General features: G+C 39.8%; 1 protein-coding gene across 1 annotated transcript; it reads right to left on the bottom strand.

Annotated features, from left to right (window-relative positions):
• Positions 1-15113: 15113 nt before the first annotated feature.
• MPLKIP (M-phase specific PLK1 interacting protein) lies at positions 15114-24438 on the bottom strand. Its single transcript, XM_066557249.1, has 2 exons — positions 24027-24438; positions 15114-17845 (listed from the first exon to the last, which is right to left on the bottom strand). The coding sequence occupies exons 1-2, from the start codon at positions 24378-24380 to the stop codon at positions 17642-17644; spliced, it is 558 nt and encodes a 185-aa protein (XP_066413346.1). The 5' UTR covers positions 24381-24438; the 3' UTR covers positions 15114-17641.
• Positions 24439-26042: the final 1604 nt, after the last annotated feature.

Here is a 26042-nt window from a genome sequence, read left to right as displayed (position 1 = left end):
CTCTGGCATGCTGTAAGCAGATAAATACTGTACAATGACATTTTGCCAGCTTCAGGATTTTTAACTTATGACTTTGAACGCTGTATTTGCCTGGGACAACAGTGTTGGGATAATTTGGAGAGAAAGTTAATGTATTTCTATTTGTGATAACTCTAAAAAGATTGCCTTCTCTGCAATTCAGGGAATCTTCTTGGCTCTTCTGCTGACACCTTTTCTCCTGGGCTGGTGCAGGTGTGGAGCTCTGCCCTTGAGGGTGTGGCAGGAGGATTGGTGCCTGCAGCCACCCTCCCCTGGCCTGGAATTGTGTCTGGGCAGGTTAGCAGCTAGGGAACTGCCCAGATCTAAGGACAGTAGGCCCACATTCATTTGTACCGGACCTGTGTATTACCTGTCAACATTTCTTTTGAATTAAATCACATGATGAGGTGCTTATGGCAGCATTTCACCCTTGTGCGTGAACTCCACTCAGCAGAGTCTGTACTAGTTTGGCATTTTTACATCATGTGGCTCTTGCATTTTTGATGCAGTAGCAGACATTCTGAAAACAGCGTTATTTTTCTGTGGAGCCATAGCTTTCATTACTTTCTCCCTCATTCCTTTGGGTTTATGTTTTCTGTGCTGCAATTCCAAAGTGAGCTATAGAGACCTGGATACCACATCAAAAAGTAAGTGTTGTGTGTTTGTATTTCTAAACAAACGTAGTGAAATACTGTAATAATGGACTATCAAATAGCAAGTACTTCATTATTTATATTAAGTCATCTTTAGCCATACCAAGAGGAAGAAAGTGAGCATGACTGAACTGCTAATGACTGTGACTTACAGCACTTAAGACTATTATTATGCTTAAATTCAGCCAAAGGAAAAGGAAACCACTTTTATGGATCTCTAGTCATCATTATCCTGAACAGAATGAGCAGTGCTAGGGAAGAGATAGAAAAAGACATGTCTCCTTAAATGCTATTTTAATTTCTTTGAAAAATAATTTTAAGATGGCAAACTTCAATATTTTCTTATGTTTCCATAAAATGTAGTCTCTCTTAAATTTTCTCCATCCCACAGTAGTAGTGTCAGGTGCTTTCTAGAAGCAGAGGCACTAAGTGCCACATTTTAAGTTCTTACGGTTTTGAGCGCTCTTCTTTTGCTTTCAGTTTTGGTGGAGGCAGTTTAAGTTTTGGTGAGGTTTACAGTTGGATGAGTTAAGTAGATAATTGTGTGGTAAAAACTGAAGTACTGAAGTAACACAGGATACCTCTTGTCTGCAGGCAAATTAGGTCTTGGACTATGAATTCTATTTCCAAGAGAGAAAAATGTCAGACGTACTACTTGCATTCTTCTTTTCATTAATAAAACATGCAAGTGTTTTACATACAACATTTCTCCAGTCTGTTCTGTTATAGTGTTTTTTAGATGAGGAAATTTGGGCTATTACCCTTCTTGAGAGTTTTGGGATGTTCTGTATTTGCAGAGTGTGTCATGAAAATAAGGAATCACCAGAAAATTTATTTGAATTCTATATTTAAAAATAAAATTACCTTGGGTTGACTTAAAATCAAATTACCTTGCTTATCAGGGTGAAGAAACTTTATTGCAGGAGTTATTTCGAGACAACTTAATTTAAAATAAATTGTTATGCTTCAGCTTGCTTACTCTTTGTTATTTTAAGCCATTTGTATATAAAATGTATTGTGCGGCCTGTAAATAAAATACATGAAAATTGAAGTCTTTCCTTGTTTTCCTCTCTGGTTGTCAAATGGCATTTCAAAAGAACAGTGGGTTAAACTGAGAATGTTTTCAGTGTATTGAAATTCTGCAATTTACTGCTGCAGTCCTGTTTCGAAGGAGCCCTGCAGGGACTGGCACTGTGAGCCTTTACTGGCAGCATGGATGCTGTGGGAGCAAAGGTGCAGCAGAGCAGCCTTTCAAGCACTGATGGTGGCCCAAGAGCAGGCAGAGTGCTGGGATGTGGCTGTGGGACAGGGGCTTTGCCAGCGCTGAGAAGCTGCTGCTTCAGCACCTGTCAGCTGCTCAGGATGGTGGGCAATGGACAACATGACATTTTTTCTTTGCAGTGTCCAAGCAGACTGCAGAGGTGCAGTTATTATTCTCCACCGCTCTCTTTAAAAAGGATGCTGTGTGTGTTAGAAGCAATGGGACACCAAACCTAAAGAGCCAGGTGTTTTCAGTGGCGAGTGAGACACTGTGAACTGAGTCTGGCCTAAGCAACTGTGCTTTGAATGCCTGAGGCTTTTCTTGGTTTTTTCCTACTGTATTAGTTATCTAGTGAAACCTTTTGAATCTTTCAATAAATGTTATACATCCATCCAAAAATATGGCACTTGCTGTTATCTACAGTTCTCTTAAACTTGAGGTTGTGCAGTGCTGCTTCATCACTTGTCATTGGTGAAGTCAGTAGATGGGCAGTGAAAATGCAGTTGGAAGTTACAGGGGCCAGCAGCAGTTACATAGGTGTCATTTGACATTAGGCCGACAAGATGTGTAGCTGCAGCCCAAACACCTCACTCTGGAAACCGTATTTTGGTGACAGCTACGGTTAAAGCCTGACCTTCAGTTCTGGGACAAGCTCAGGCTGTATTTCACAGGGTGTTGACTTGCACATAGCAGATCTGGCAGTTGTGTGTAACCAGTTCTAGTTGTCTGCTCGGTTTTTCTCATGAAAGCTGTTATTGCAACTCATAACAAAGTTGTAACAAAGTTGGCTCTGGTTTATGTTGGAGCATGAGCGTGAAATGGTTTGAGAATGGTGCGGCATCTCTGTCATTGAGCTCTTACTGCCATATGGGTAGCCAGCTGTGCAATAAGGGACCAGTAATAATTCCAGTGGGATCTGCATGTCTGTTGATATCCTCAGGTGCAAGTAAAATAGCACCAAGTGAAAGAGGAGATGCAGGCTGTTCTGTAGTTACTTGTGTATCAACACAGAGTAAGGAATGGGTCTGTGAAATTGGTGGTAAGAGAGGAAACCAGTCCTCTTGTCAAAACCATGAATTATTGTCTGCTAGCTTTAAAGAACAATGCAGTTTTGCAGAAATTTCTTTTAAATTACCTGAACCAGGATTAGGTTGCTTCTATTTTTAAGGAATGCCTACAAAACCTGACAGGCCATCTGGATGAACAGGATTAGAGCTACCAAACTCCCCCACCATGTGGAAGAAAATGAAAGTCGGAGCACTTTGCAGTTGCAGTGAACATGGGCAGAGAACTTCATTTGACAAATAGGGTGACTGTTGCTTTTCCCAGTCACTTTGATGAAGCTTGAGGGTTTTGCTTTTAAAGTTGTTTACTTGTTATGGCTGCTTATTTTGGGCTTTTTTTATTGCCTATGGAGAAAAGGCACAGTCAGAAGGACTTTGAGCCTTATGGTAATGTTTTCTTTTTCTTAATTAGAGCAGCCCTCGTCAATAGGCAATAGTTGGATCACTTCACACAGCACGGCTTCAATTCTTCAGCAGTTCCTCTGGGGGCATTTTGGGCATACTATTGATATGGCAAAATCTCATAACATGGTGAATATACCTTTAATAGGACTTTTTGCAAAGAGGCTTTGTGAAGATTTTTTTTCCAATATTAGGAAATACAGTGTAGAGGAGACATAGATGGTTAGAAAGGGGAATAGTCAAGGGTAAGTGTTACAGAAACCAGCCTTGTACTCACAAGCAGATCTAACAGCTGTGTGCTGCCCTGAAGGTAACTTGGGGGAATAAGTGGCCAGTATTTGACTTGTGCAGGTGTCTCTCTGCTGTACTCCCTCCTGCGTGCTAGGCTGTGGTATTAGTGCTAGAGGATATAGCTGGAAGCAAGTGTTTAATGCGCAGCCATGTCTAACACAGGTGCCTTTTTTCTTTCCTCCTGCGAGTTCTTTTCAGCCCTGTTTTACAAATGTGTGGAGCATGTCAGCATGGGGAACAGCACACTCTCGACAGCCTTTTGAGATCTTGGTTTTGCCCAGGTGGCCATGGGCAGGACGTTCTGATGTGTGCTTGCCCTGCCTTTGGGAGCCTCTCCAAGCATCAATGCCCTAAGAGCTGCCAGTCTCACTTTCCTTGCTCTGTCTACAGGCCACCCTGAGAAAGGAATGGGCTGCACAGAGAACTGAACAGAAGCCTGACTTTAGGAGGTGATTTTCCCTGAACAGGGAGTAAGGAAGAGCTCATTACTTACTTATTATTACATTCTCCTTCATCCTTACCAACTGTAAAAAGGATCAACGGGAGTGGTTTCAAAGCAAGACTTGGTTTGGTGGTGTTTTTTTTGTTTTGTTTTGGATTTTTAAATTTTCTGTTTTTCTTTACTGGTATTGCCCTTCAGAGAGTGTTTGGATGTTAGAAACTGCCTGCAAATCAATTTTCGATTGAGAAACCGATTGAGAAACTGGGACTTCTGCTTTACAGCTAACCCAGTATCAAAAAATACATGGAAGTTACAAAAGAGGAGCAGGCCATTCCCTGCCTTCCTGCACTAGAGCTAAAATTAAAACACATCCCCATACTGGAAAACAAAGGATGTGCAGAGCAGATAAAAATAGCAGCCAAAATTACCCATATGCAGTCCTGTAACCCTTCCTGCCCCACAAATACTCTTGAGAACTCATTTCATCCCTGGGCTGGAATCCTTGCCCTCAAGACAAGGAAGGCAGTGGACCTTCTGACTGCACAGGAACTTTCTCTGCAGAACAAAGATTAATTGTGAGCATTTTTTAATCCCATTTTTTCTAAAAACTGTTTGTGAGGGGGAGGGGGTAGGGGATGGACTAAGAACTACAGATGACATGGGAAATGAACAGGAATCTATTAATGTTGTATATGAGGAGTAGTAAATAATAGTTCAAAACTTACCTGCAGATGGTTTGGCAATTCCGGATCAGGAAAGTATTACTCTAAACCTGGCAGATTTTAGAAGCTATATACATTTTTCTTCCTAGACTGCTTCTTGTTATGGATTACAGATCCTGCTGTGAGACTTCCAAGCAAGCCCATATGGTTATGCAAGACAGTGAAACAAGACATGCAGGTAGTAGTAATAATTTTTATTTGCAAACTGTACTTGCCATGACAATGCTGCCTTTTGGGGATAATAATAAAACAGCCAACAAATTCAAGAGAACTTTGCAGACCTGTTCTATCAGAAATTTAACCCTATTTCAGCTTTTAGCATCAAGTGAATTGGAGATGACCTTCTCTTTCAACTGATCTCCTGGGAAGCTCCTGTTCATTTTGGGTTTGGATATTTCTTACTAGTCTCAACTGTTAGAATGCAAATTGTTTCTTTGTATTCAGGGAAACATTCTGCATGCTTTATTTAAGTGTCTGTCATTTGTTGCTATCTTGCAACCTCTTCCATTGTTTTTTTTCTTTTTTTCCCTTTTTCATTCCTCAGTCCTGTATTAAGACTTCAGCATTATGGAGCTTTTGTATTGTAAAAACTATTACACAAGGCCCTTCATTATGGGAAGCTGTAAATCAAAGCACTGAATAAGTATTTCCATCAAATTGAATTGGATTGTTTGAGACGCAGTCCCACTATGAGGCTTCCTTCCTGTCTTGACTAAAGTATATTTCTGTCTAAATATTTAATCCATATGACATGTTTGTGGTGGCAAGAGCAGAAGGGGAGTAAGGAGCATCCAACAGAGCTAAATATGGTCATTGTGGTCCATGATATAATAAGGAAGATGGTAGTTTAAATTTAGGTGAAATAATTTTCTACAAAGAATCCGGGAAAAAAATGCTATGAGAATGAGAGGGATCAGTTATATTCAGTAAATAAAAATGTTTAAACCTTCTTCTGACAACATAAGAGGCTGCAGCTAACAGGAAGAAGTAGTCAGGATTCAAATGCAGAATAGAAAGAACATCAAATATAGATGCTTCACTGATACTGAATTTGAGGGAATCTATTTCTATGTGATGGATATTTAAAACAGCTCCTGCTATAGGAAATGGTGATAGCTGACCAAGTTTCTAAGCAATGCAGAGACAACAGCTTGACATGAAAAACACAAAAGCATTTGCTTTGCTATGCAGTGTTTCACAGGACATGGGCTCTACCCTTTCCAAGAAATCACCATTTGCTTGTGTAATGCCTTGACAAGTTATGGTGTGACTGAGCTGAAGGATTTCACAGGACAGGAGAGGGAACACATCCACAGCAGCATTATTAAATTCATCAGCACATAAGCAGACACAAGAAATGGGATTAGATTTCTTATTGGTAGGATGCTCCAAAGTGCAGCAGGGAAGCTGGCAGCTCCTACTGTTCTTCAGAGCAGTTCTAAAACTGTTCCCAAATGGGAAGGCAAAAGCTGCCCCAAGTTGTCATTAAGCGCTCTTTAGGTAGTCATAAAAAGCAAGAAATCAGGTTTGTAACATTTATACACCCTGTGTTTTGTAAAACATCATCTACATCATGTGAAGTATTACATATTGCTCGAATATAAATTCAGCATTTGCACAGCTTGACCACTACTAGAAATGCATTAACATTTTTAGGCTTGATTTTCTGTAGCTTTTAAAAAATAAAAGACACGAAAAGACTTATAATTATGGTGACAGCTCTATGCTTTAGAAAGTGATGATGTCACTTAAAGCTCCTGTCCAAAAAGAGTCCCCAACCAAAAAACTCTTCAGGACTTGAAACCTCAACTCTGGAAATCAGTTTGTGGATTATTTTTCTGTTCTGAAGCATGGAAAGTTTATTACAATACATTTTATAATACTGTCACAATTGGCTTTCTGACTCATTAATCTGAAAAGCTGAACCACAGGAGACTGAGAGAGCAGGTGCTGCACCAGATCAACCATCAATCAGTTATGAAGATACTGGTCACTAAAAAAGAAAAGGTCTTGTTAAATTAATGCCTAGTGAGCTAAAGACTGGTTTGCTCCATGATAATTGCTTGAGAATCTTCCACTGGAAGGGGATATGCTTCTGATTACAGCATAAATCATGTCCATATGCAGTGAAATTCAATAGAGTAAATATTTCTTTTCTAAGGCGATTGTGACCTCCATTGCTATGGCGTTGTAAATGAACACTTAAAACTATTGTCTTAGTTTGAAATTGTTCCTGCTGTCATTGCAGATTTTAGTTCAGACTAAGGATGAAAACCAGAACCCCTGTTAACTTCAGCAGGATTTCCATTTAATTCTCCAGTGTCAGAATTTCCCTTTTAAGTAATGTTGGGGGTTTTTAATAAAACCACCTTCCATTAAAAAAATTATGTATAATTTGGCATACATATTTTGGCCATGGAATACTTTCTCCTGGAGAGCTGTGAAGCACACAAACATGTAGGTTATCAAAGAAAGCATGGAAATTCTCATCTATTCAAAGTCCTTGAATACTTATTCTTTTGTTAAGAGCAATGTTTCTATTTTTATTCTCTACAGTAGATTTGAAAGATGCTTGAGGAAATTAAGGAGTTCTTTTCAGAGCTCTATCAGAATTTGGAACATTTAATGAACAGTTACAGCAGAGAGTGAGAGAGATTCTCACAGAATTAAACAGCTACCATGTATCACTACCATGTGTTGGAAAGCATGGCTGACTTTCTACTCGCATCCCTCCTTCCAGGAAGGCAATGCATTTGAAACTTGATCTAAAAATGTTATTGATTAGGGAATGCAATAGGGAGGGCAGAAAACACCAGGTTCTCTTCTGCCACTAAACAATAATAAGGCTTAAGCAAGACATCTCCTCTTGCTATTCATTCATTTTCCCATGTGCAAAATGTTGGACTAATAATGTTATCCCCTCTGAAGACTTATTTGATGCTTAATGAAATACAATTAATGTGTTGGTTTAACTTCATATTAAAAGTAATGTTTACATCTGTAATGTCAATTTCTGTTTAGCAGGATATAGGGATTAAAGCCCTTTCTACAACTGTGAATCACTGTTCACCTATTTCCTCAGGTCTTCCATACTTGACTGTCTGGAGTCACAAAGAGGCAAAGTAATTAAAAGATGAGCCCTGACTTCTAAATCACATATAAAGAGGTTGTTTGTACTTCCAAAGAGAAGCACAAGAGATGGAGAGACTCCCACTAAAATACCAGACTTTGCCTAGAAAACTTTTTTTTAAGACAGCAACTCTAGTTTAGTGGTCTTCTTACCATAAGCTTACTGTACTTCACAATTTCCTTTACACACTTTAGGTATACAAAAATTTTGTCCACTTTTTATATGAAAAATAAATTTGGTTTGATACTATTTTCAGACAGAATGAATTGCATTTCTAACTTCAAAGTTAGAACAAAACTCATAGCCAGAAGGTTCATGAAATATGTATGAGCCTCAGCACTTCATCTGCCTTTTTACTGGATAAAGGCATGTAGGGCTGGTGGCCTTGTCCACAAGGAAGTGGCCTTGTCTGGAACTCCCTCTGGGATTCTTTCTATTCTTATGAATTCAAAATAAGGGTGAAGTGACAGCAAGCAGATGTCTGTGTTTACATGACTCCAGAACAGACCTCTCTGGAGAGGAGAGGGAAATTCCAAGAAAAAGCTGTGAATTGTTTTAACTCTTTCTCCCTGGGATACCAGAAAGGCAAATCTTTAAATATTAAGTGTCCTTGTTGTGGTTTAAACAAAACTGGTGGTTTTACATGGGAGTTGCCAGGTGAGGTTCAGACATAACATTGTGCAGGATTTCACAGGATATACTTCTTTCTACCACCAACTGATTGACAGTGAGATTTGGGATTTGACCAAAATCTATGTAGCATTTCTTAGCAAAAGGTGCATTTCACTTACTGCTTTAGTCCATGGATACTGAAAAGGTCTGTATCCCATACCTCTTCACAACTAGAATCATCCAAGTTATTGATTTCACTCACTCTTTGGGACTCAATATGTATAGACACTACTTGGAACTTTAAAACTAATTTTTCTTTACCATTTTGAAAGATCCTGAAAATTTGCAGCTAGTAAAAAGAAATAATAATAAGCAAAAATTCAACAGGACCTCAGGACAAAAATAATGAAGCAGGATTGTGAAAACTGCAGGCAGAAAAAGCAGATTGAAAGCAGATTGTTACAGATTGAAATACCTTTGTAAATTGCTTTGCAATTGATGTTGCAAAAACAACATCATTATAAAAAAGATGGTCACAGGCAGCTCCCATTCTAAGATTCACTGTTGGAAAAGCTCACTGGAATTAATTTTCTTGTCTCAGGCATCAGCAAGATTAGTTTGAAACACATTTTAAACTATTCAATCTTAATCTGTGAGATTTGAAAACACTTGTTTTTGCTTTGTCAGAACTAGGGGAACAGTGATAGTTCAGAATTGAAAAATCTTCTTGTGATACACATAGCTCTGAATCATAAATGTTTATTTTATAATAAATCAATACATTAAGAATAAAAAAATAATTTATGGATAGCTTAAGTCACAAAAGAGTGGAAGTCTTTTAAGAGAGAAATATCTGGTTCAACTGAAGTGTCAGCCACAGAAAGAATATTTGGAATTACTCATGGAAATGACTCCAGAGAAAATGCAGGGCTTGGCCACGATGTTGTGGAGCCTGTGAAGAAACAGAGTGAGGGAATGAATGCAGGTCTTACCTTTCTTCAGCCTTCTACCCTTTTGTGTCTCTTATGGGGACACCTTTAACATGTTCTGGACTCCTGCCCATGTTCTGTGCTGACGCTTTGTGATATTACAAATGACTGAAAACGACTCATGCCAGTGGTGTGGTTTTCAACGTGCAGACCCTTTCACCTGGCATTGTCTCCATGCCAGGAGGTGGAGGGGCAAGTTGGCTGAACTGATGATCCTGATGAGCCAGGCCTGAAACTGGATTATTTATTTTGGGATGCTTACCTAGAGACAGACTAGCTGCTTTTTAAGCCATACGCTTTGACTAGATGTGTTTCTGCTGTTTTTCTCTGATATATTAATACAGTTAGAATGACACCAGAACCTTGCTTTTTCCTTCTACTCATTGAAAGGTTTCAAGCATGAAAGCAGTTGCTCTGTAGCAGATCTTCGGGCTGTTCAAAAATGTCTAAGTAGAATTTAGCACTGAAGTAAGTAGTGCCGGACTGAAGTTGAACTGTCTTTTCAAACTGGCAGTAAATGATTAAGTATATTGAATAGGAAAGGTCCCTAGGCAGACAACCTTTTGATTTCTGCTGTCCACCAAACTCACTTCTCTCAGAAATGCGTATCTGCTTTCTTGTCATTCATGGATTTAAAAACAGTAATACATCCTGTGGCTGCTGGAACAAGAATATGTCGCAGACATCTTTTGTGAAAATCCTTTTCTTTAGGACTTTTTCCCTTCTGAGAAGCTGAGGCCTCAGAAACAAAATGTAAACAATGGTTATCTGCCGCTGTGGAATGCAACAGGTCCATCTGTGATTCGCCCATCTTAGATGTTTATAATTAATGGCCAATCAAGACGGAGCTATCTCAGACAGAGTCCGAGAGAGCTGCCTTTTGTTATCATTCTTTTCTATTCTATTCTTAGCTAGCTTCTGAGGAAACCTTTCCTTCTATTCTGTTAGTATAGTTATAATGTAATATATATATATATATATCATAAAATAATAAATCAAGCCTTCTGAACATGGAGTCAACATTCTTGTCTCTTGCGTCATCCAAGAACCCCTGTGAACACTGTCACAAGAATACTTGATATTTTTTCTTTCATGAGGTAGTTTTTCCTCCATCCAACTTGGTGTACTATCAATGAGGCTATCCTTAGTGAAAATGTAAGTATTTAAGAGATGGTTGTGTTGGGAAGCTACCAGAAAGAACTGGGATCAATACAACAGTTTCCCTGTGCCTCCTTCTTACATACTTTTTCTGTTGTCTTTTTAGAGTGGTTTTGCCTGTTTATTATTGCTAAATTTGCAATGTTTAACACAGATTTGAGCACCACTTGTCTGCACATTCAGTAGTGGCTTTTTTTAAATCTGAAGCGTGGCCACTATGGCAAGGTCATGTCTGCGTTTTATAGTTCTCACTGCACATCTGACAACAAAGTCCACCACTCAACCAGTGCAGGCTCATTTAGATGAGTCAGCAGGGATCTGTGTGACTTCATAATTCTGTCATCTCCAGCAATGTAAACTAACAGGACCTGTAGGGACTGAATGTGCTGGGTGGTTGGATGACACTGATTCCATCAAACCCTCCAGCAAAGCCCTGAAGGGTGGAGTGAACCTATTCCAATGGAAAGGTAGGGAGGGCATACTTATTTCCATGGAAAACCAAGGCAGAAGAGCCTTAACTTATGGCTGCTGTATGGACAGTACTGAAAAAAAAGGGTGGGGGGGGGGGGAAAGAGACAATTGAAAACTCTCTGGAGAGGAAAAATTAGAGTAAGACTGCCTAAGTTATTTCTCTGGATAGAATTGGGTGGGGTTGTGTGTGTTAAACAACCACTTTTGGTAGGTCCCTTAAAACTGTTTGCTTGAAAAACAAAGTACACAAAGCCTTGTGGATATGTTTAATAATGTACTAGAATCTACTTTGCAAGCTGTAACACCATAGAGATTTGGTTAATGTGTACTGGGATGATCTAATAGCAGAGAGAAACTAAACTGGGGTGCTACCAGTAGTATATTCACAAAATACAGACAGTAATTATTTCTTCCTCACCCACAGCAGTGAGGGTGACAGGCTACAGGACAGCCAATGAATAAAACATGCAGCAATTGTTGCAAGAGGAAATTAAATGTCGTCAGAAAAAGCAACCAGATGCAATAGGTACCTTGAAAACACAGATTCAAAGGTTCTCTGCACAAGCTTTCTACATGCTTGGTATTTTATTTTAGAAACTATTCTAAGTACAGGAATGCTGCTGGTAGTGAGGTGTCTTCAGTTCCAACACTGACACAATTTGGCAGCTCATTCATTTGCAAACAGTTATCACAGTTTCTTAACCTGTTGCCCATAGTGTGCAAACAGCTTTCCAACATGTGGAAATTACGAACCCAATAATTTTCCTTAGTGTAATTTAATTGCCACAGGAATCAGGAGGCTATTAAAAATTTACAGACAAGGGAAACAGCCTTAGGAAAGTGCAATGCCAAGTAATCAATAGATTCTCAGTGCCTTCTTATAGTTATTAACTCAAGTTGTACTCTTGGACCATTTGCACATGTTAATTCTCCCTTTTATCTTTGTTACAATCCTGAGATTTTCAAATCCTGTTTTTTCTTAGCTTGAAAAAAAAAAAAGACAAAGAAACTAAACTTCACAGACAAGTGATGAAGACAGTCTCTTCTGCAAACTCAACTGTAGGAATAGTAACATTAATTTCCAACATCTGTTAAGGGAATATAGCTCAAAGCCTTCTTTTATATTAACCTAAAAATCTTCATAAAGCCACAGGAGGTGATGGTTTGATTTAAGAACACCGCAATTGCTACTTACAATCCAATTATTGATGATGCTACTCCCAAGCTGGCAATCAGCGCTTTTTAAAGCTTATGTCAGCCCTGTTATTTGTACTTTATGCTGCGCACTCATCCACAGAAGCTGTCAATTATCTTGATTCCTCTTCCCTTGTTTTAGCAGCAGCTCTGTGATGCTTGAAAAGAGAATCATTTGCCATCAGTGTGAAAAAGGTTTTGTTCTTCCCTTTACTGGTATACTAACAGTTCCATCAACATCATGTTCAGCAGGTTGAACTCATAGGAATTTCCTCATACATACAACATGGATTTGAACCCATTGACTCTACAGTAACAGCTTTTAACTACCTTGAATACACAGCAATTAGATTGTGGCAAATACTTATGGATACCAGGTTTAAGTGCATTTTAATACAGCATCAAACAGCATGGTTAATGGTTACTGCTACACAGAAGCAGGGTGATACATGCAGATTTTTGGTGCAGATTATAATAGCAGGACAGTCAGCAGCATTAAAAACTTCTCTCTGGAACTGTATTGGTATGACCCCTTTTAGCTGCAGGAGTTACATTCTTGAACACAAATGTTTACACGACTAGTTCAGAACAACATTGTGTAACAGCCACAGATGAGTGAAAAAAGGGCAGTGGAATTCACCTGTGATTTTACTGCAGAAGATATTGATGAAACTTAAAATCCAGGATGCGCACTAACCAACCCCCTGATTGGGTTTGGACCCCACACAAAGCTGGTGAAGCAAAATGGATTACTATTTGTCTCAAAACAGCTCCTGGAATGGTCAAAGTCTAGGGGTAACCTCTAGGACAGGAAGGGTGGCCACACACCAAACATCTGCCCAGCTGTCTCCAGCCCAGGAGGCAAAGGTTTCTTAGTGTCATCAAGTAAGCAATGGGGATAAGATAAAGCCTTTTTTGACAGATCTAAAATAGATGAGTCAGCATCAGTTTAAAGGGAAGGACTAGATTTGAGGTCAAACACTCAAGAGTTATTTATTTTGAAAAAGAAAATTCAGAAGTTCAGATTGAGAAATTATTGTTAAGTCCTAAGTCAGCAAAACACACATTAAAGTGAAAATGGCAGAGAATGTGCCTTTTGAGACATACATACAAGAAGTTACTCTAGGCAAAAAAGAAATTTGGTTGTGAATTAATGACTGAATGCTGAAACTGCGTTACTGTTGAGCATAAACACAACTTGATTTCTTTCATTTCTTGTACTGTAAAAAGTTGTTTGAACTATCTCAAATGATAAAAAAGTTTATCTAGTTCCCTATGTCAATTGGTATGCAAGTTTCTGAAAGCCTGAGATATGAAAATCATTACACGATTCTTCACCCATCAGTGTAGGCAATCCTCCCTCTCCTCTGCCAGTTCCAAGAAGATAGAAGGAAGGCAAGCACCAAGATTTGGGGAAAAGAGAACAGTCTTTACTCTTGAGAATTTTGGAAAATATTCTACAAACGAGTTTAATTCATTGCAAGACAGTCATGTATAAAAGCCATTTATGAATTCGAATTCAGAGCAATTGCTAGGCAGAGGAATAAACTGCAGTGCTGGTAAAAAGCACTGATGGATAAATGGATGACAGAATTTTCAAACTGTAACACTAGATACTTACATATCCCAGCTGCATGAGCAAATCCTCTGACTTCAGTGAGATTACTCAGAAGCACAGCTTGAAAACCAAACATGCTATAAAAAATCTTTTCTTTAGAAGGAAGGTGAACAGCTACATGTAGAATTTCCATATAATGCATTTTTCAAATGCTCCCCCGTTTGATTTCTACTGAAGTAATTTCTATAAAGTTAAGAGCACATAAAGATGGCCTTAACAACACAAGCAACCTGACTGCAAAAGTACTTATCCATTCTGCTGATCAGACACATTTTACCTGCTAAATGTTCGCACGTTTGACATTAGGAAAATGCTACATCTCAATGCATTACTTCTAATTCTAAAGAGGAGGAGTTTAACATGAACTTTTAAAATCCCACTTTAATTTATATTTTAATATGCTAAATTATTTAACAATTTCAATGCGTGTACTGAGTGCCACAGAAGAATGAATATTCCATATGATAAAGCTGGAATGAAACCCCAAAACTGAAGTTTGAACTAGTATAGTGCACATCCTGAGGTTAATACCCACCCAGTGTATTGCTGCATTACACACATTCTCAGCTGATTTAAGTCCTTGTTACTGTTAATGTAGTAGTGATGCAGTTCAATTTTAAACACAGGAGCAAAACCAGCAGCAAGTGAATTACATTTTTGCTGGAAGACTTACTAATGAGATACACTTTAAAACAAATGAAGAGATAGTCAAATGGACTTGACAAACACAAGGCAAACAAAACAGAATGGTATGGTGTATAAACCCAAACTTCTGAAAAAGAAGCTAACTTACCTTCAAATCTATGAAGTCTGTTGAAGAAAGAGCAATGCCCATATATTGTGTTCATTACAGAGGAATCCCTTCATTAAAAAGACATAAGGACTATTTTGTTTCACGGGCTCATGAAAAAATGATGTATTTTGTGCTTTACATTTCATCATCACATGCTATTTCCAGAGTCATAGTGGTACTATGAAGTACCACTTCATTAACAGATGTTTGCCAAATGGTAAAAAGAAAAAACAACTGGTGAGGAGGTATGTTCTTAAGCTTAATAGACATCATGTCAAAAAAGGCAAAGATTAACTTGACTTTAAGAACATTATATTTATAGTTCTGAACACGTGTTCATGCATTTTACAGCTCTCCAACAATGACATATTTAAATTTTACTGTAATTACAGAATTTCTCCCAGAAGCCAGAAAGGTGAATAATTTTAAAGTTTTTGGTGCTGATTCTTGACCAAATGACTGTAGTTTTTAGCAGTATGATGTACTTAAAATTGTTGAGTCATATCCTGAAGTGCACTGAAGCAGCAATTTAACAGACGACATAGTGGAAGGTCTGCACGGATTAAACAGTGTTTCATAATTATTTTCTGTTCTCTTTCTGGAAGATTTACCTTCACCGATGTCTGACACCTGGTTCCAGTTGATGCCTGGGTCTACTGCAATGCCAAAGTGGAAAAATCCATCCTTTCAATGTGCAAGGGCAGCTCATACTGGCTACTCTGTAAGAAGTCCCACCTCTAACAATCTCTTTTCTCTCAGGAATCCCTTACCTTTCCTTTCTCCTTTCCAAACCCAGACTCTCATCACATCTAACTGAGAACACATCATGGATTTACTCTCTTAAATAAAATCATATTTGTTTCTCCAAGATCACCAAATATTGCAAAAACTAAATTGCATTTCAATTACATGGGAAACGGCAAAGAAACAGGGCACTTGATTAAGCACACTGCAACTTTTTTTTTCCTGTGAGCTTAACAGCACCCGACAAGGTTGAAAAAACAAAAAAGGAAAGAAAAATTTACACTTCAGTTTTCACAATGATGTTGATTAACTTATGTATAAATTCTATAACTTGTCAAGTCATCTCAGTTTAGCTGGTACCTATTAAAGACAACAATACTGATAGCTGCCATTTAAGGAACCAGTTTTTGATTCTGGGATGAAGATTTAACCATTCTTGATATCCAGCAGGCTTTATGTTCTCAGTTCTTGAAGCAGACTTTTTGGATGTAATACTAAAATAATAGGGTGAACCAGGGGAACACACAAGTGACATACTTTAGACTGTGGTCCTAAGAGTACAAGAGAGTCAGAACATTTGAACATATTAAGCTCCCCTTACAGTCTGAAGTTGTTCCTGAAGGCAGTATTAACCTAACACATCTTATGCTGAAACAGATAAAGAGTACAGAGGACTATTCTACCTCAGCAAAAGACAAGTTACTAAGAACAGTTTAATGGGATTTCCTGTGCTTTTCTACTTAATCCTGCCTCAGGACTACAAAAATAAGTTTTGAGTACATAAGAAGCTTAAAAGAACACATGTATTTTGAAAACTAAACTAATGGTTTTATTTAACAAAGTTTTTACACTCTACCTTGGTTTAAAAGCCAAGATCAACAAACAAATAGTGTTAAGTTCAACAACAAATTTATCTAAATACTGCAGCTGTAACACGGCAAGTTAAGAACATGCCTGCAGCTGGAACTATGTCTTTTTTATTCTAGATTATGATATTCACGCCTGAATTTAAGCATGGATCTTCCATGTAAAGACAAGCTCTAAAAAACCCAAAGCATTGCTTTCCTCTTCAGTATAAAAATATAGCATGTACACACACAAATCAATTTTCCTGGCAATGATGCCTGCTCTAAGTAAAAATAAAAAAATAATTGAAAAATATAAAATGGATTAAAAAAAGATGCAATGCATGTACTAATGTCAACTGTGTAACAAAAACTGTCACTCATTCTGTACTATTCTAGCAGGTGGATCCAGAAAGAAAATTTGCATTTACTTAAGCTTGATGTTTTATGCGTTCTTTAGACTTAAACTGTCAATGAGCAGACTTGTTACTATAATCCAGAAATTTCTAATATTGATCTAAATATATATATTTTTAAACACAAAAGCAAATAATTCCAGAATTAATTTTGTGACTTGAGTTTGTTCAACAAATTAAACTTTCCAAAACCAATACATTTGTTTCCTGAGATGGCTATAAGTCATGTTTCAATTTCACATTACACTGCAATTAACAAAAATTATTATGCACAAAACCAGATGTTAACTACAGCATACAAGCACACTTACAGAAGTCACCTAATTTCAGTGTTGTGAATTACTGTGTTAATGTGTTCACCTTAACAAATCTCCTAAGATATTCTTTATACATTACAAAACAAAGATTTACAAAACTTTATTTTATTTCCAAGTTATTTCAATCTAAAAATGTTGAAACATAAAAAATACCACTTCCTAAACGACTTTACAATAGAAGGCTAACAGTCTGGCATGGGAGAGGTAAGTATATGGAAACTTGCTTTAACAGTCACAAATCAGTCGCTGGTGATTAAAGAACACTGTTCTTCAGAGCTGGTAGGCACTTCCACATAGCCAGAAATGTAAGTTTTCCTACCACTCCTTTTGCCTCCCATACATAAAAATATCCAATGCAATAAAAAAGGTAGGATAAAAGGGTGGACATGTGATGAAATAAAAGTATTATCTAAGGTCTTGATTATTGTTCATCTTGTGTAAGTGAAAAGATTTGTCCCAAAGTTTTCCTGACAAGATGGAATTATTTGGCCTTTAAAAGTGTTAGCTGAAATACCTCCCTTTTTTACCAGTACATGTTGTTTGCTCACTGCTGTATTGCTGGTTTATGTCTGTAACAGACACTGGCTCTAGGCCAGCCCATGGGTCCTCAAGCATTGAAGGTCTGTAATAGTTTTCCACATCATTAGAGACTCTTTTCTCTCTGCCATGCGCTGTACCAAATGGAGTAGATGTCCTGGGTGATCCCTTTGGAAGAAAATCATCAGGTAAAGAAACATTTAATAGTCTAATTCAAACTAAGAAAAAAAAAAAAGTAAAAAAAATGTAAAATGTTTCTTTCTACTGCAGTAGAACTCTGAAGCTGATTATTAATTTTAATTACTACATCTTGCATCTTCCTCGGGAAATATTAACTTTAATGTATTTTACTTTTAAGTGATGATTTACCAGGATAAGAAAAAAGCACTACCCACAATCTTCCTCCAAATACTTGTTTACATCACTCTGGCATATAGCTGCAGAAAAGCAGCTCATGCTATTTTTCATAATCTGTCAACATGTCTAAAAAAAACTGAACAACAAAACAGGGAGTTAGAGGCTGAGGAAGAGCTGACAATATTAAAAAGAGCAGAAGTCAAATATTAAGTACTTACAGATTGAACACAGCATTTTATAATGCAAATAGCTACAAAGAATTCATTGGGGGAAAAAAAAATCTTCTTTTAACCAAACCAGTGTTCTGTGAAATTTGAAAACCCATGACTTTATTTTATATACAATCTCAGTGGTAATCAGTGACTTAGTGGGTATTGGCTTTTGCAGGGAGCTTTTCATATTTGATTTTTTTTTAAGATCAAGGTTCACAACAATTGCTTCTGTAAAGCTGCTACAAGTCTGCAGCTTAAAGAGTGCTGACATAAGGGAGCTCCTATAATCTTTTTCACCTGTTAGCATCATCTATTGTTCTCCTCAGATTCACTCCTCTAAAAGGTGAAGTTCTATCTAAATCTGTATTTATTTAAATTGTTTTAACCAAAGTTAAGCAACCCATACTACCCAGATACACAGTAATCTTCAGGCATGCCCATTGCATTCTGTATGGTCAGAGCAACAGGATGCCTTGAGTCTGGTTATCAGATTTTGTAAAACAGGGTAAAAGCACTTGATTAATGGCTGCTTTCCCCCACAACCTGGCCACCTCTGAATTTTTGGATCAGCAGTGATGGTATTTGAATTTGACTTATAAGTCCTAACATCTATGTAAATAGATCATGTAAAACAATTTTTGAGGAGAACTGAGATATGGTGCCATAAAGTGAAAGACCCAGTTTTTAGCCAGAAGAATAGATTTCACTCAAACAGCTTGAACCTATTTCTGCTAACATGCTGTGGCAGGAATGTGTCAATGTGTTTCCAGCGAGAACTTTTCAGGAGCTCCTGAAGTTTGATGATACTTCACATGATCAAATGTGGGAACATCCGTGTCTTATTTATAGAGCACTTGTTTCTGATGATTCTTTGCAGCTAGGTTATGTAGCTAAGAGGATGATCTCAACACACAAGAATTTCTAAAAGGTGGCGAATTACAATATTGTATCCAACCCCATGAGGGTCAGAGAATCACCTCAGAATACATCTAAAAACTCTCTAAGGGGCATGGAGTTTCCTAGAATGAGCTGACATGCTCTAGCAAGTGACATTTATGTTAAGTATTCACATTTAGTAGCGAAAAAGCAGTACCCAGTGCATTCTGTCCTAAAAACACAAAACTCCACCATCCCTAAATTACCACATTTAATGAAGACCTTTTGACATTGTAAAACAGATTGAATGTGGAGCTCATTTATTGCCATGTTTAATCTGCAGAAGGCAAAAGAAACATCAGCTGATATAATGATCTGCAGTATTCAGGGAAGGAGCAAAATAATTCAATGGTAAGGCTCATTCATATGGATTTATTTAATAATCTTTAATTTCACTACAGTATGATGCAGGTCATCTGTAACACTGACATTACACTAATTTTAGCATTTTTGAAATATAGGAAATTTATTATTCTGTAATACAAGATTGACAGCCTTCAGTACATGTAAGCATGTAGATTATTTAAGTTTAGAATACTAGTCATCACATGCTTTTTCCCCTCTGAATTATTTTTAGGGAAGAAAACCAAAATGTGATTATTTATGTTACAGACCAGTGGAAAAGGAAATCAGCTCTACCTGTACAAGTGAAACCATTCAGTGCAAGAGGCACTATCTGGTACCAAAGATAGCTTAAAAAAACTTTCTATTACTTGTCACTTATGCCAACAGCATTTTCTCAATGAACTTTCCTTAAAAAAAGTGAATCTATTCTCAGTACTTTTTCTCTACATAACAAATCTCTCTTTGAAGCAGAAAACAACAGCTTTTAGTGCTATTCATTAAAGGGTTACTGAGTGGAGTAATATTGCCTTGAAATTGGGGACAGTCACTCCCTTTATCAGCTTGCTTCGCCTGATGTAATTACAGCCACTGGCATATGCAGAGACCACAAAAACCACAACTGTACTATTTCAAAAGGGTGGCATTTCTTTTACTTTCTGTAACAATTTTTGATCCATACCATTCCATAGCTGCTGCTACCAGCTAGTTCAATAGTTCCTGCTGAGTGTAGGGAATAAAACATTACCTCTAAGTGTATTCTAAGTGGAGATGAGAAGTCACAGAATGGTTTGGGTTGGAAGGGACCTTCAAGATCATCTAGTCTCAACTTTCCTCCTGAGGGCACAGACACCCCCCCTAGCATGGGCTGCTGAAAGCCCCATCCAGCCTGGGCATGAATAATGCCTGGGATGGTGCATCCACAACTTCTCTGGGCAACCTGTTCCAGTGCCTCACCACTCTCACAGTAAAGAGCTTCTCCCTAATCTCCAATGTAAACTTACTCTCTTACAGATTAAAGGCATTCTCTCTTGTCCTGTCACTACAGGCCCTTGTTTCCAGAAACATGTTTTCATAAAATATAAAGCACCTCTGTGGAAAAACCAGAAGGTGCTATATACTACTGGCCAGATAAAGGCTGAGTAAGCCATTTCAGAAAAAACAAGCTCAGTATGTTTTCCTTCAAGTTTTCCGTTTGTTTCAAAGAATGAAAGTCTTCCAGCACAAAATGAGTACAGAATGCTAATGGCATGACATTAATAGAACACTAAGGTAAACATAAACTCTCTTTTGGATTTTCCAATGCAATTTTAAAGGGCCACTTAAGATTTTAATCTCAAAAGTGACTGTAGCATCATAAATGTCAAAGGTATTGGAGTTCACTTAAGAGGATCTACAGAGGAGAGGGGACAATGCACATGCCTCACAAGAAACCTGATGCTCAGAAAATGCAAAAGGGCTTTCCATCTGAATCTATTTATGGCCTCATAGGCAGAGATCCTTATCCACACCTAAGCAGATGGGGACTCATGGTTTATGAGACTAACTCCCTCTGTGATTGCCTCTACTGCCCTCCCAGGCAGAACAGCTCATGTGTACACGCAAAGTGCAGACTCACACATTTCTTCAGTCCTGGGCAAAGCTACAGACATTCAATATCCTCTGAGTCTCTGAAGGAGCTGCCATCAGGCCAGTGCTCCTAAACTACACACAAGGTCTAAAGAAGGAAAGGGGAGAGAATGTTGTGACAGTCTGAGACTGGATTCAAACTTGTACCTTCTTTATGTCATGTTTCTTACCTCAGAATGTAACCAGATTTTATGTCAGATTTCTTACATCAGGAATGGAGCCTATGGGAAGGTTCCCATCCTCAGGTGCTGACATGAAACTGACTAAAACTAAAGACAAAAGGATTCCTGCATATTCTTCTGCTCAATTAATTCTAAGGCAGAGTCGGTTGACAGGGAAGTAAGTTTTTCGCGAAGTTCCAGCCAAACCAATCACTGGTCAGGTTTGAATATTGACACCTGGTGTAACCACTGAAGACATGGATACACCTCTGAGATCACAGGGAGTTAAAAGCAGAGAACTCCCAGACGACTTTCTCTTTCCTTCTGGTCAGTGCAGAGTTTGGACCTCCCCTGCCCAGCCACAGGCTGGGTAGGGGAGGGGAAGCCATGCGGCCTAGGCTGAGGTAGGCCGGGTGCCCAGAGAAGCGGGAGGAAGGGAAAGGAACCAGGCTGGCCCCTGCAGGACAGGACGGAGGGGTGGAGAAACAGTGGGATGTCCCAGGCAGCCTCCTCCCCAGAGAGAGAGAGAGCTGGCAGCACGGAGGCAGAGGAGGAAGAGAAGGGGGGAGGTGCGAGTTCAGCTGTCCCGAGGGCAGCAGAGCCCGAGATTTCAACCCTTTCTTAGGCAAAGAAAACCTTGTGAAACACTAGTTCTCCTTGATCTCAAAGAGAAGAGAGACAGCCTGGGACCTGAGATGTCAGAAGAAGATGGGAAAGAATCTTAGGTGGGAAGAGATGATGGAGTGGCCTTTGGCTGGACTTTTAGTTTTTGTGTGACACAGAGACTGCATTTAGGGGGATGGAATGGTTTGAGCAAGAGAGTGACCTGCTGTAGTGATTGCCAGTGCAGGAGTGAGAGTGACCTGCTGCAGTGGCGCAATGTGCAAGAGTGAAGTGAACAAAGATGAGGAGGGTGTGGTGGTGGCTTCCATCTTCAGGGAAGAAGATCTCTGTTCTGAAGACCCTTGGCTGCAGGGGAGGTGAAAATGGGGGAGACTGTCGTCCCAAAATGAGAAACTGTTGTTTTTTGGTACTTGGCAAAGCATCCCTAAAAGGAACCCTATAAGCAGTTTTGGTCCATATGCAGTGGTGAGAGCACTGTATGTAGAAGGAGGATGTCAGGATGGCAGATCTTCTCCAGGTGGTGCCATGTGTGACATGGAAACACAAAAGGTTTCAATTGTATTTCCTGTGGTAGACTATGGTACAAGAGAGACTCCTCTCTCCCTTGATGAACTGAGAATTGATTATCTGAGAGGTGGTAACTTGACTGAGAATCCAAGGTTTTGTCTCATTGTGCTTTGGTGGAAATTTGGTGGGGGGAGGTGGAATCAATGTTTTCATTCTGAATTTAATGTATTCCTTTTATTATTGTGTAGGTTAATAAAGTTTTTTTTTTTTCTTTATTTCTAGGCTTGAGCCTGCTCTGCTTGGTTTCTGGTCACATCTCACAGTAACCATTTGAGAGAATACATTTTCATGGGTGCACTGGCACTGTGCCAGTGCCAAGCCATGACAGGCAGGCTTTGAAAAAACCACTTAATTGAACAGCCAAAGAATGATCTTTTAAAAGGAAATTAGACATCAATGACATAAATTGTCCCTCCATAATCTGCAGCAGAAATGCCATATGCTTGGCTTTTTCAAAAGGCACTGGGGTTATGCAATCTGTTAGCTTCCACACCAGGAAAGTCTCTGTTGTGCTGAAGACAATGTATAAATTTTGTAATGATCCCCTTCCATCAGCTATGAGATTTATGAGTTAACTGCATCATAAGAAAATAACAAAATATTAGTCTTCAGTGGATACATGACAATGCAGTGCAGGCACATTAAGATTTTACTAATCTCTATTAAGATGTGACTTCATTATCATATTTAATCCTTCAAGTATCAATAAGAGCACAAAAAAATTATCATTGTACTGCTCATATTACTTGTTACACTTTTAAGGCTTCTCTAATATTGCATAAAGCCAGTTATATATATAAAGCTGTTCTCCTGAGAACTGCCATCCCTGTGTGCATTGCCAGTCACATACCACAACTAACACCGCTGGAAAAAAGCTTAACTCATAGAACCTGCTGTTGCTGGCTTTCAGGAAGCTTTCAATGCAAAGCAAAGACTTTAAAATGAGAGTCTATTACCACAACAGATGCTTCTGCTTAAAGGAGCCTCAGCTTAATTCTTTTTAATGGAGCACTCCTTTTCTTTGTCCGTGTGCCTGGAAACTTCGTGTGGATAGGGTGTGGATAGGGCAGCTCCCACGATGGACGACAACCCGGGCAAAGTAAATGCACACCACCCTTCACCACTGCATTAAAGAAAACCGATCAGAGGGAGGCAGGAAGGTGATTGCTGTCGTTTTGGCCGGTACTTAATTCTCTACCTTCACATGCCAGAATATGAAAAAGAAAGCTGCGCCAGCCTAGGGCCCTCTTCCCTTTCCTCATCTCACAGCTGCCGGTGCTCTGTCCGTCCTCTCTACTGCGGGGGAATGGGCGGGGGAAAAGCTGATGTTGCCCAGTGAGGTTCAAGCCTCGCTCTTCCCTGAAAATCCTGTTGGCGGGTGGATGCTGCGCTGACACAAGGCCCCGGTGTGCCTTCCCCAGGCGGCTACGGGCCTCGCTTAGAAGCAGCAGCAGCTCCCACCCTCTCTCTCCCCCTCCCTCTTTCCTTCCTCCCCGTGTCCCTCTTCGCCTTGCCCCATACCTGGAAGTGCCTCTGGAAGCCGCCGGGCGAGCGCTTGTGCTGCGGCGGCGGGTGCAGAGGCGCCCCGGCCGGGGACGAGCCGCCGTACGGAGCCGGGTACCGGGGACTGACGCTCTGCGGCCTGCGCGGGGTCTGCGCCCCCGGCGAGGGGCTCCCGAAGCGCCCGTGGAACCCGGGGCCGCGGGGCGAGAGGCCGCTGCCGTACGGCCCGGGCCGGTGGCCGTACGGCGGCGTGTGGTGGGGGCTCCCGTAGCCTCGCGGAGAGGGCGGCAAGGGTCCTCCGCAGGAGGGAGAGCTCCGGAAGCCGCCGCCCGCATAGGGAGGTGTCGGTGCGCGGAATCCCGGCCGGTACATGGCCGGGACAGGCCGGGAATGGCGGCGGCGGCAGCGGAACCTGTGCAATGGCGGCGGCGCCGCGTCCGCTCGTTTCTCTTCCCCCGCCTCTTCCCCGCCGGGCGGACGGGCGGCAGGTTCCGGCTCCAAACGTTCCGCGGCGGGAGGGCGAGGCGCCGTCCATCCCATCCCGCCTGGAAGCGGGAGGCGGGAGAGAGGGCCCAGCAGCCTCACACAGCGACCCGGCAAGCCGAGCCCGAGGGGTTCTGAGCGCCTTCAGCTGAAGAGGAGTAATCTGGAGTAGGAGTCTCAGAAGATGCCTGGTAACTCACAGGATGGGGCTTACGGCGTCCGTGGGCTCAGCGTGGCTGTCAGCGAATGCCCGCGGTTCTACAGCTGCTAAAAACGACGAAATAAACTCCTGTAAAGCAAAGCGAGTGTTTGCCTCACATTTCTTGTCGTAGGAGAACTTCACATTTAGCACAAAGTCAATTTAACAATGTTATTTATTCCACATTCCTGCTCTGTTCTCACGTACATATTAATGCAAATCCTCAGCAGCTCTAAAAAAATGGTAAAGATTTTTTTATTGTTATTTATTTCTGTCAGTACAACAAAGCACTACTTGGTTTTAGGACATTGCAACATAGGAAAATTAAGAAGGGCTTTCAGAACAGCAGTTAACAAAAGTTAACTATTAAAATAAGCAGAAAGTTTCTGTGCTTTATATACCAGTCTTGCTTTTCTTTAGCTTTAAACAGGTTTTGGTTTGTTTTTTTACAATATGTTAAAGTGTTTGTTTGTTACAGCAAACACTAAGTTTATATTCACAGGGAACTCACCTCCCCACTACCTTATACAATCTCTCTGTGAAAAATGAGGCAATATCTTTTAAATTCTAAAATAGAAAGAGACTAAACCTGCTCATTTACATTTTTTGATAATCCTTTAGTCTGGAAGACTATCTGTTTTTATTGTGCACACAAGGAATGCCATGTCTACAGAAGCCAGTTTATCAATGTAACTTACCAAATTATCTGTCTCATTCCAAAAAAGCACAGTTTAATTTAAACCCTTTTCATACCATATGAATTAGAAATACATAGCATTGTGCACATGTTGAGTTATACTGGGGTAATTGTGCTGATTAATTTCTTCTTGTTGACAAAATTTAAAGCATCCATGTAGTACTTTTGTTTACACACAGCACGTCCAATCAACAAACCTGTCATGTAGATTTTCTCTATGTTCTTCCTCCGCATTTAGGCAGACTGACATGTCTTAAGCCTGTGCTGCTCATCATGCTCATTTTCAAGCAGTCAGAAGTTTCAGTTGCTTTTGAGATACAGGAGTTGTCTTATCCTCACATATTTCAGACAAACAAATGCCAAACCTCTATGCAGCCTTTTTTATCCTGTTAGAGAGGCAAGAAGACACCATGGTGTGTTCCTGTAACAAGTCTTCTCCTCTGTCCTAATACAGACTAAAAGTAGTCTGAGGGTACTTCGTTCAGAGAAGAGTTGCTCAAAGGTCAGTTCAAGCTAACCATTCCATAACTACACCCAGCTGAAGATACAGCTTACAGTGTGAGTGATATTGCACCTTCAGTGACGGCGAAATGAGGGGAAAGATCTCCCTCGTGCCGCTGAGCGCATCCAGTGCGGCTACCTGCCTTGGTAAGTG

The sequence above is a fragment of the Molothrus aeneus genome, chromosome 1, assembly GCF_037042795.1.
Source record: "Molothrus aeneus isolate 106 chromosome 1, BPBGC_Maene_1.0, whole genome shotgun sequence".
Lineage (NCBI taxonomy): Eukaryota > Metazoa > Chordata > Aves > Passeriformes > Icteridae > Molothrus > Molothrus aeneus.
Note: the sequence above shows the minus strand (reverse complement) of the source record. Positions and strands in the feature narration are given on the sequence as shown.

Excerpts from the sequence above, each read along its gene's own strand:
- MPLKIP (XM_066557249.1), bottom strand. The coding sequence starts at position 24,380 with ATGTACCGGCCGGGATTCCGCGCACCGACACCTCCCTATGCGGGCGGC. Across the intron at positions 17,846-24,026 it reads GCTTCCAGAGGCACTTCCAG|GGATCACCCAGGACATCTAC; the intron begins GTATGGGGCAAG and ends TTTCTTCCAAAG.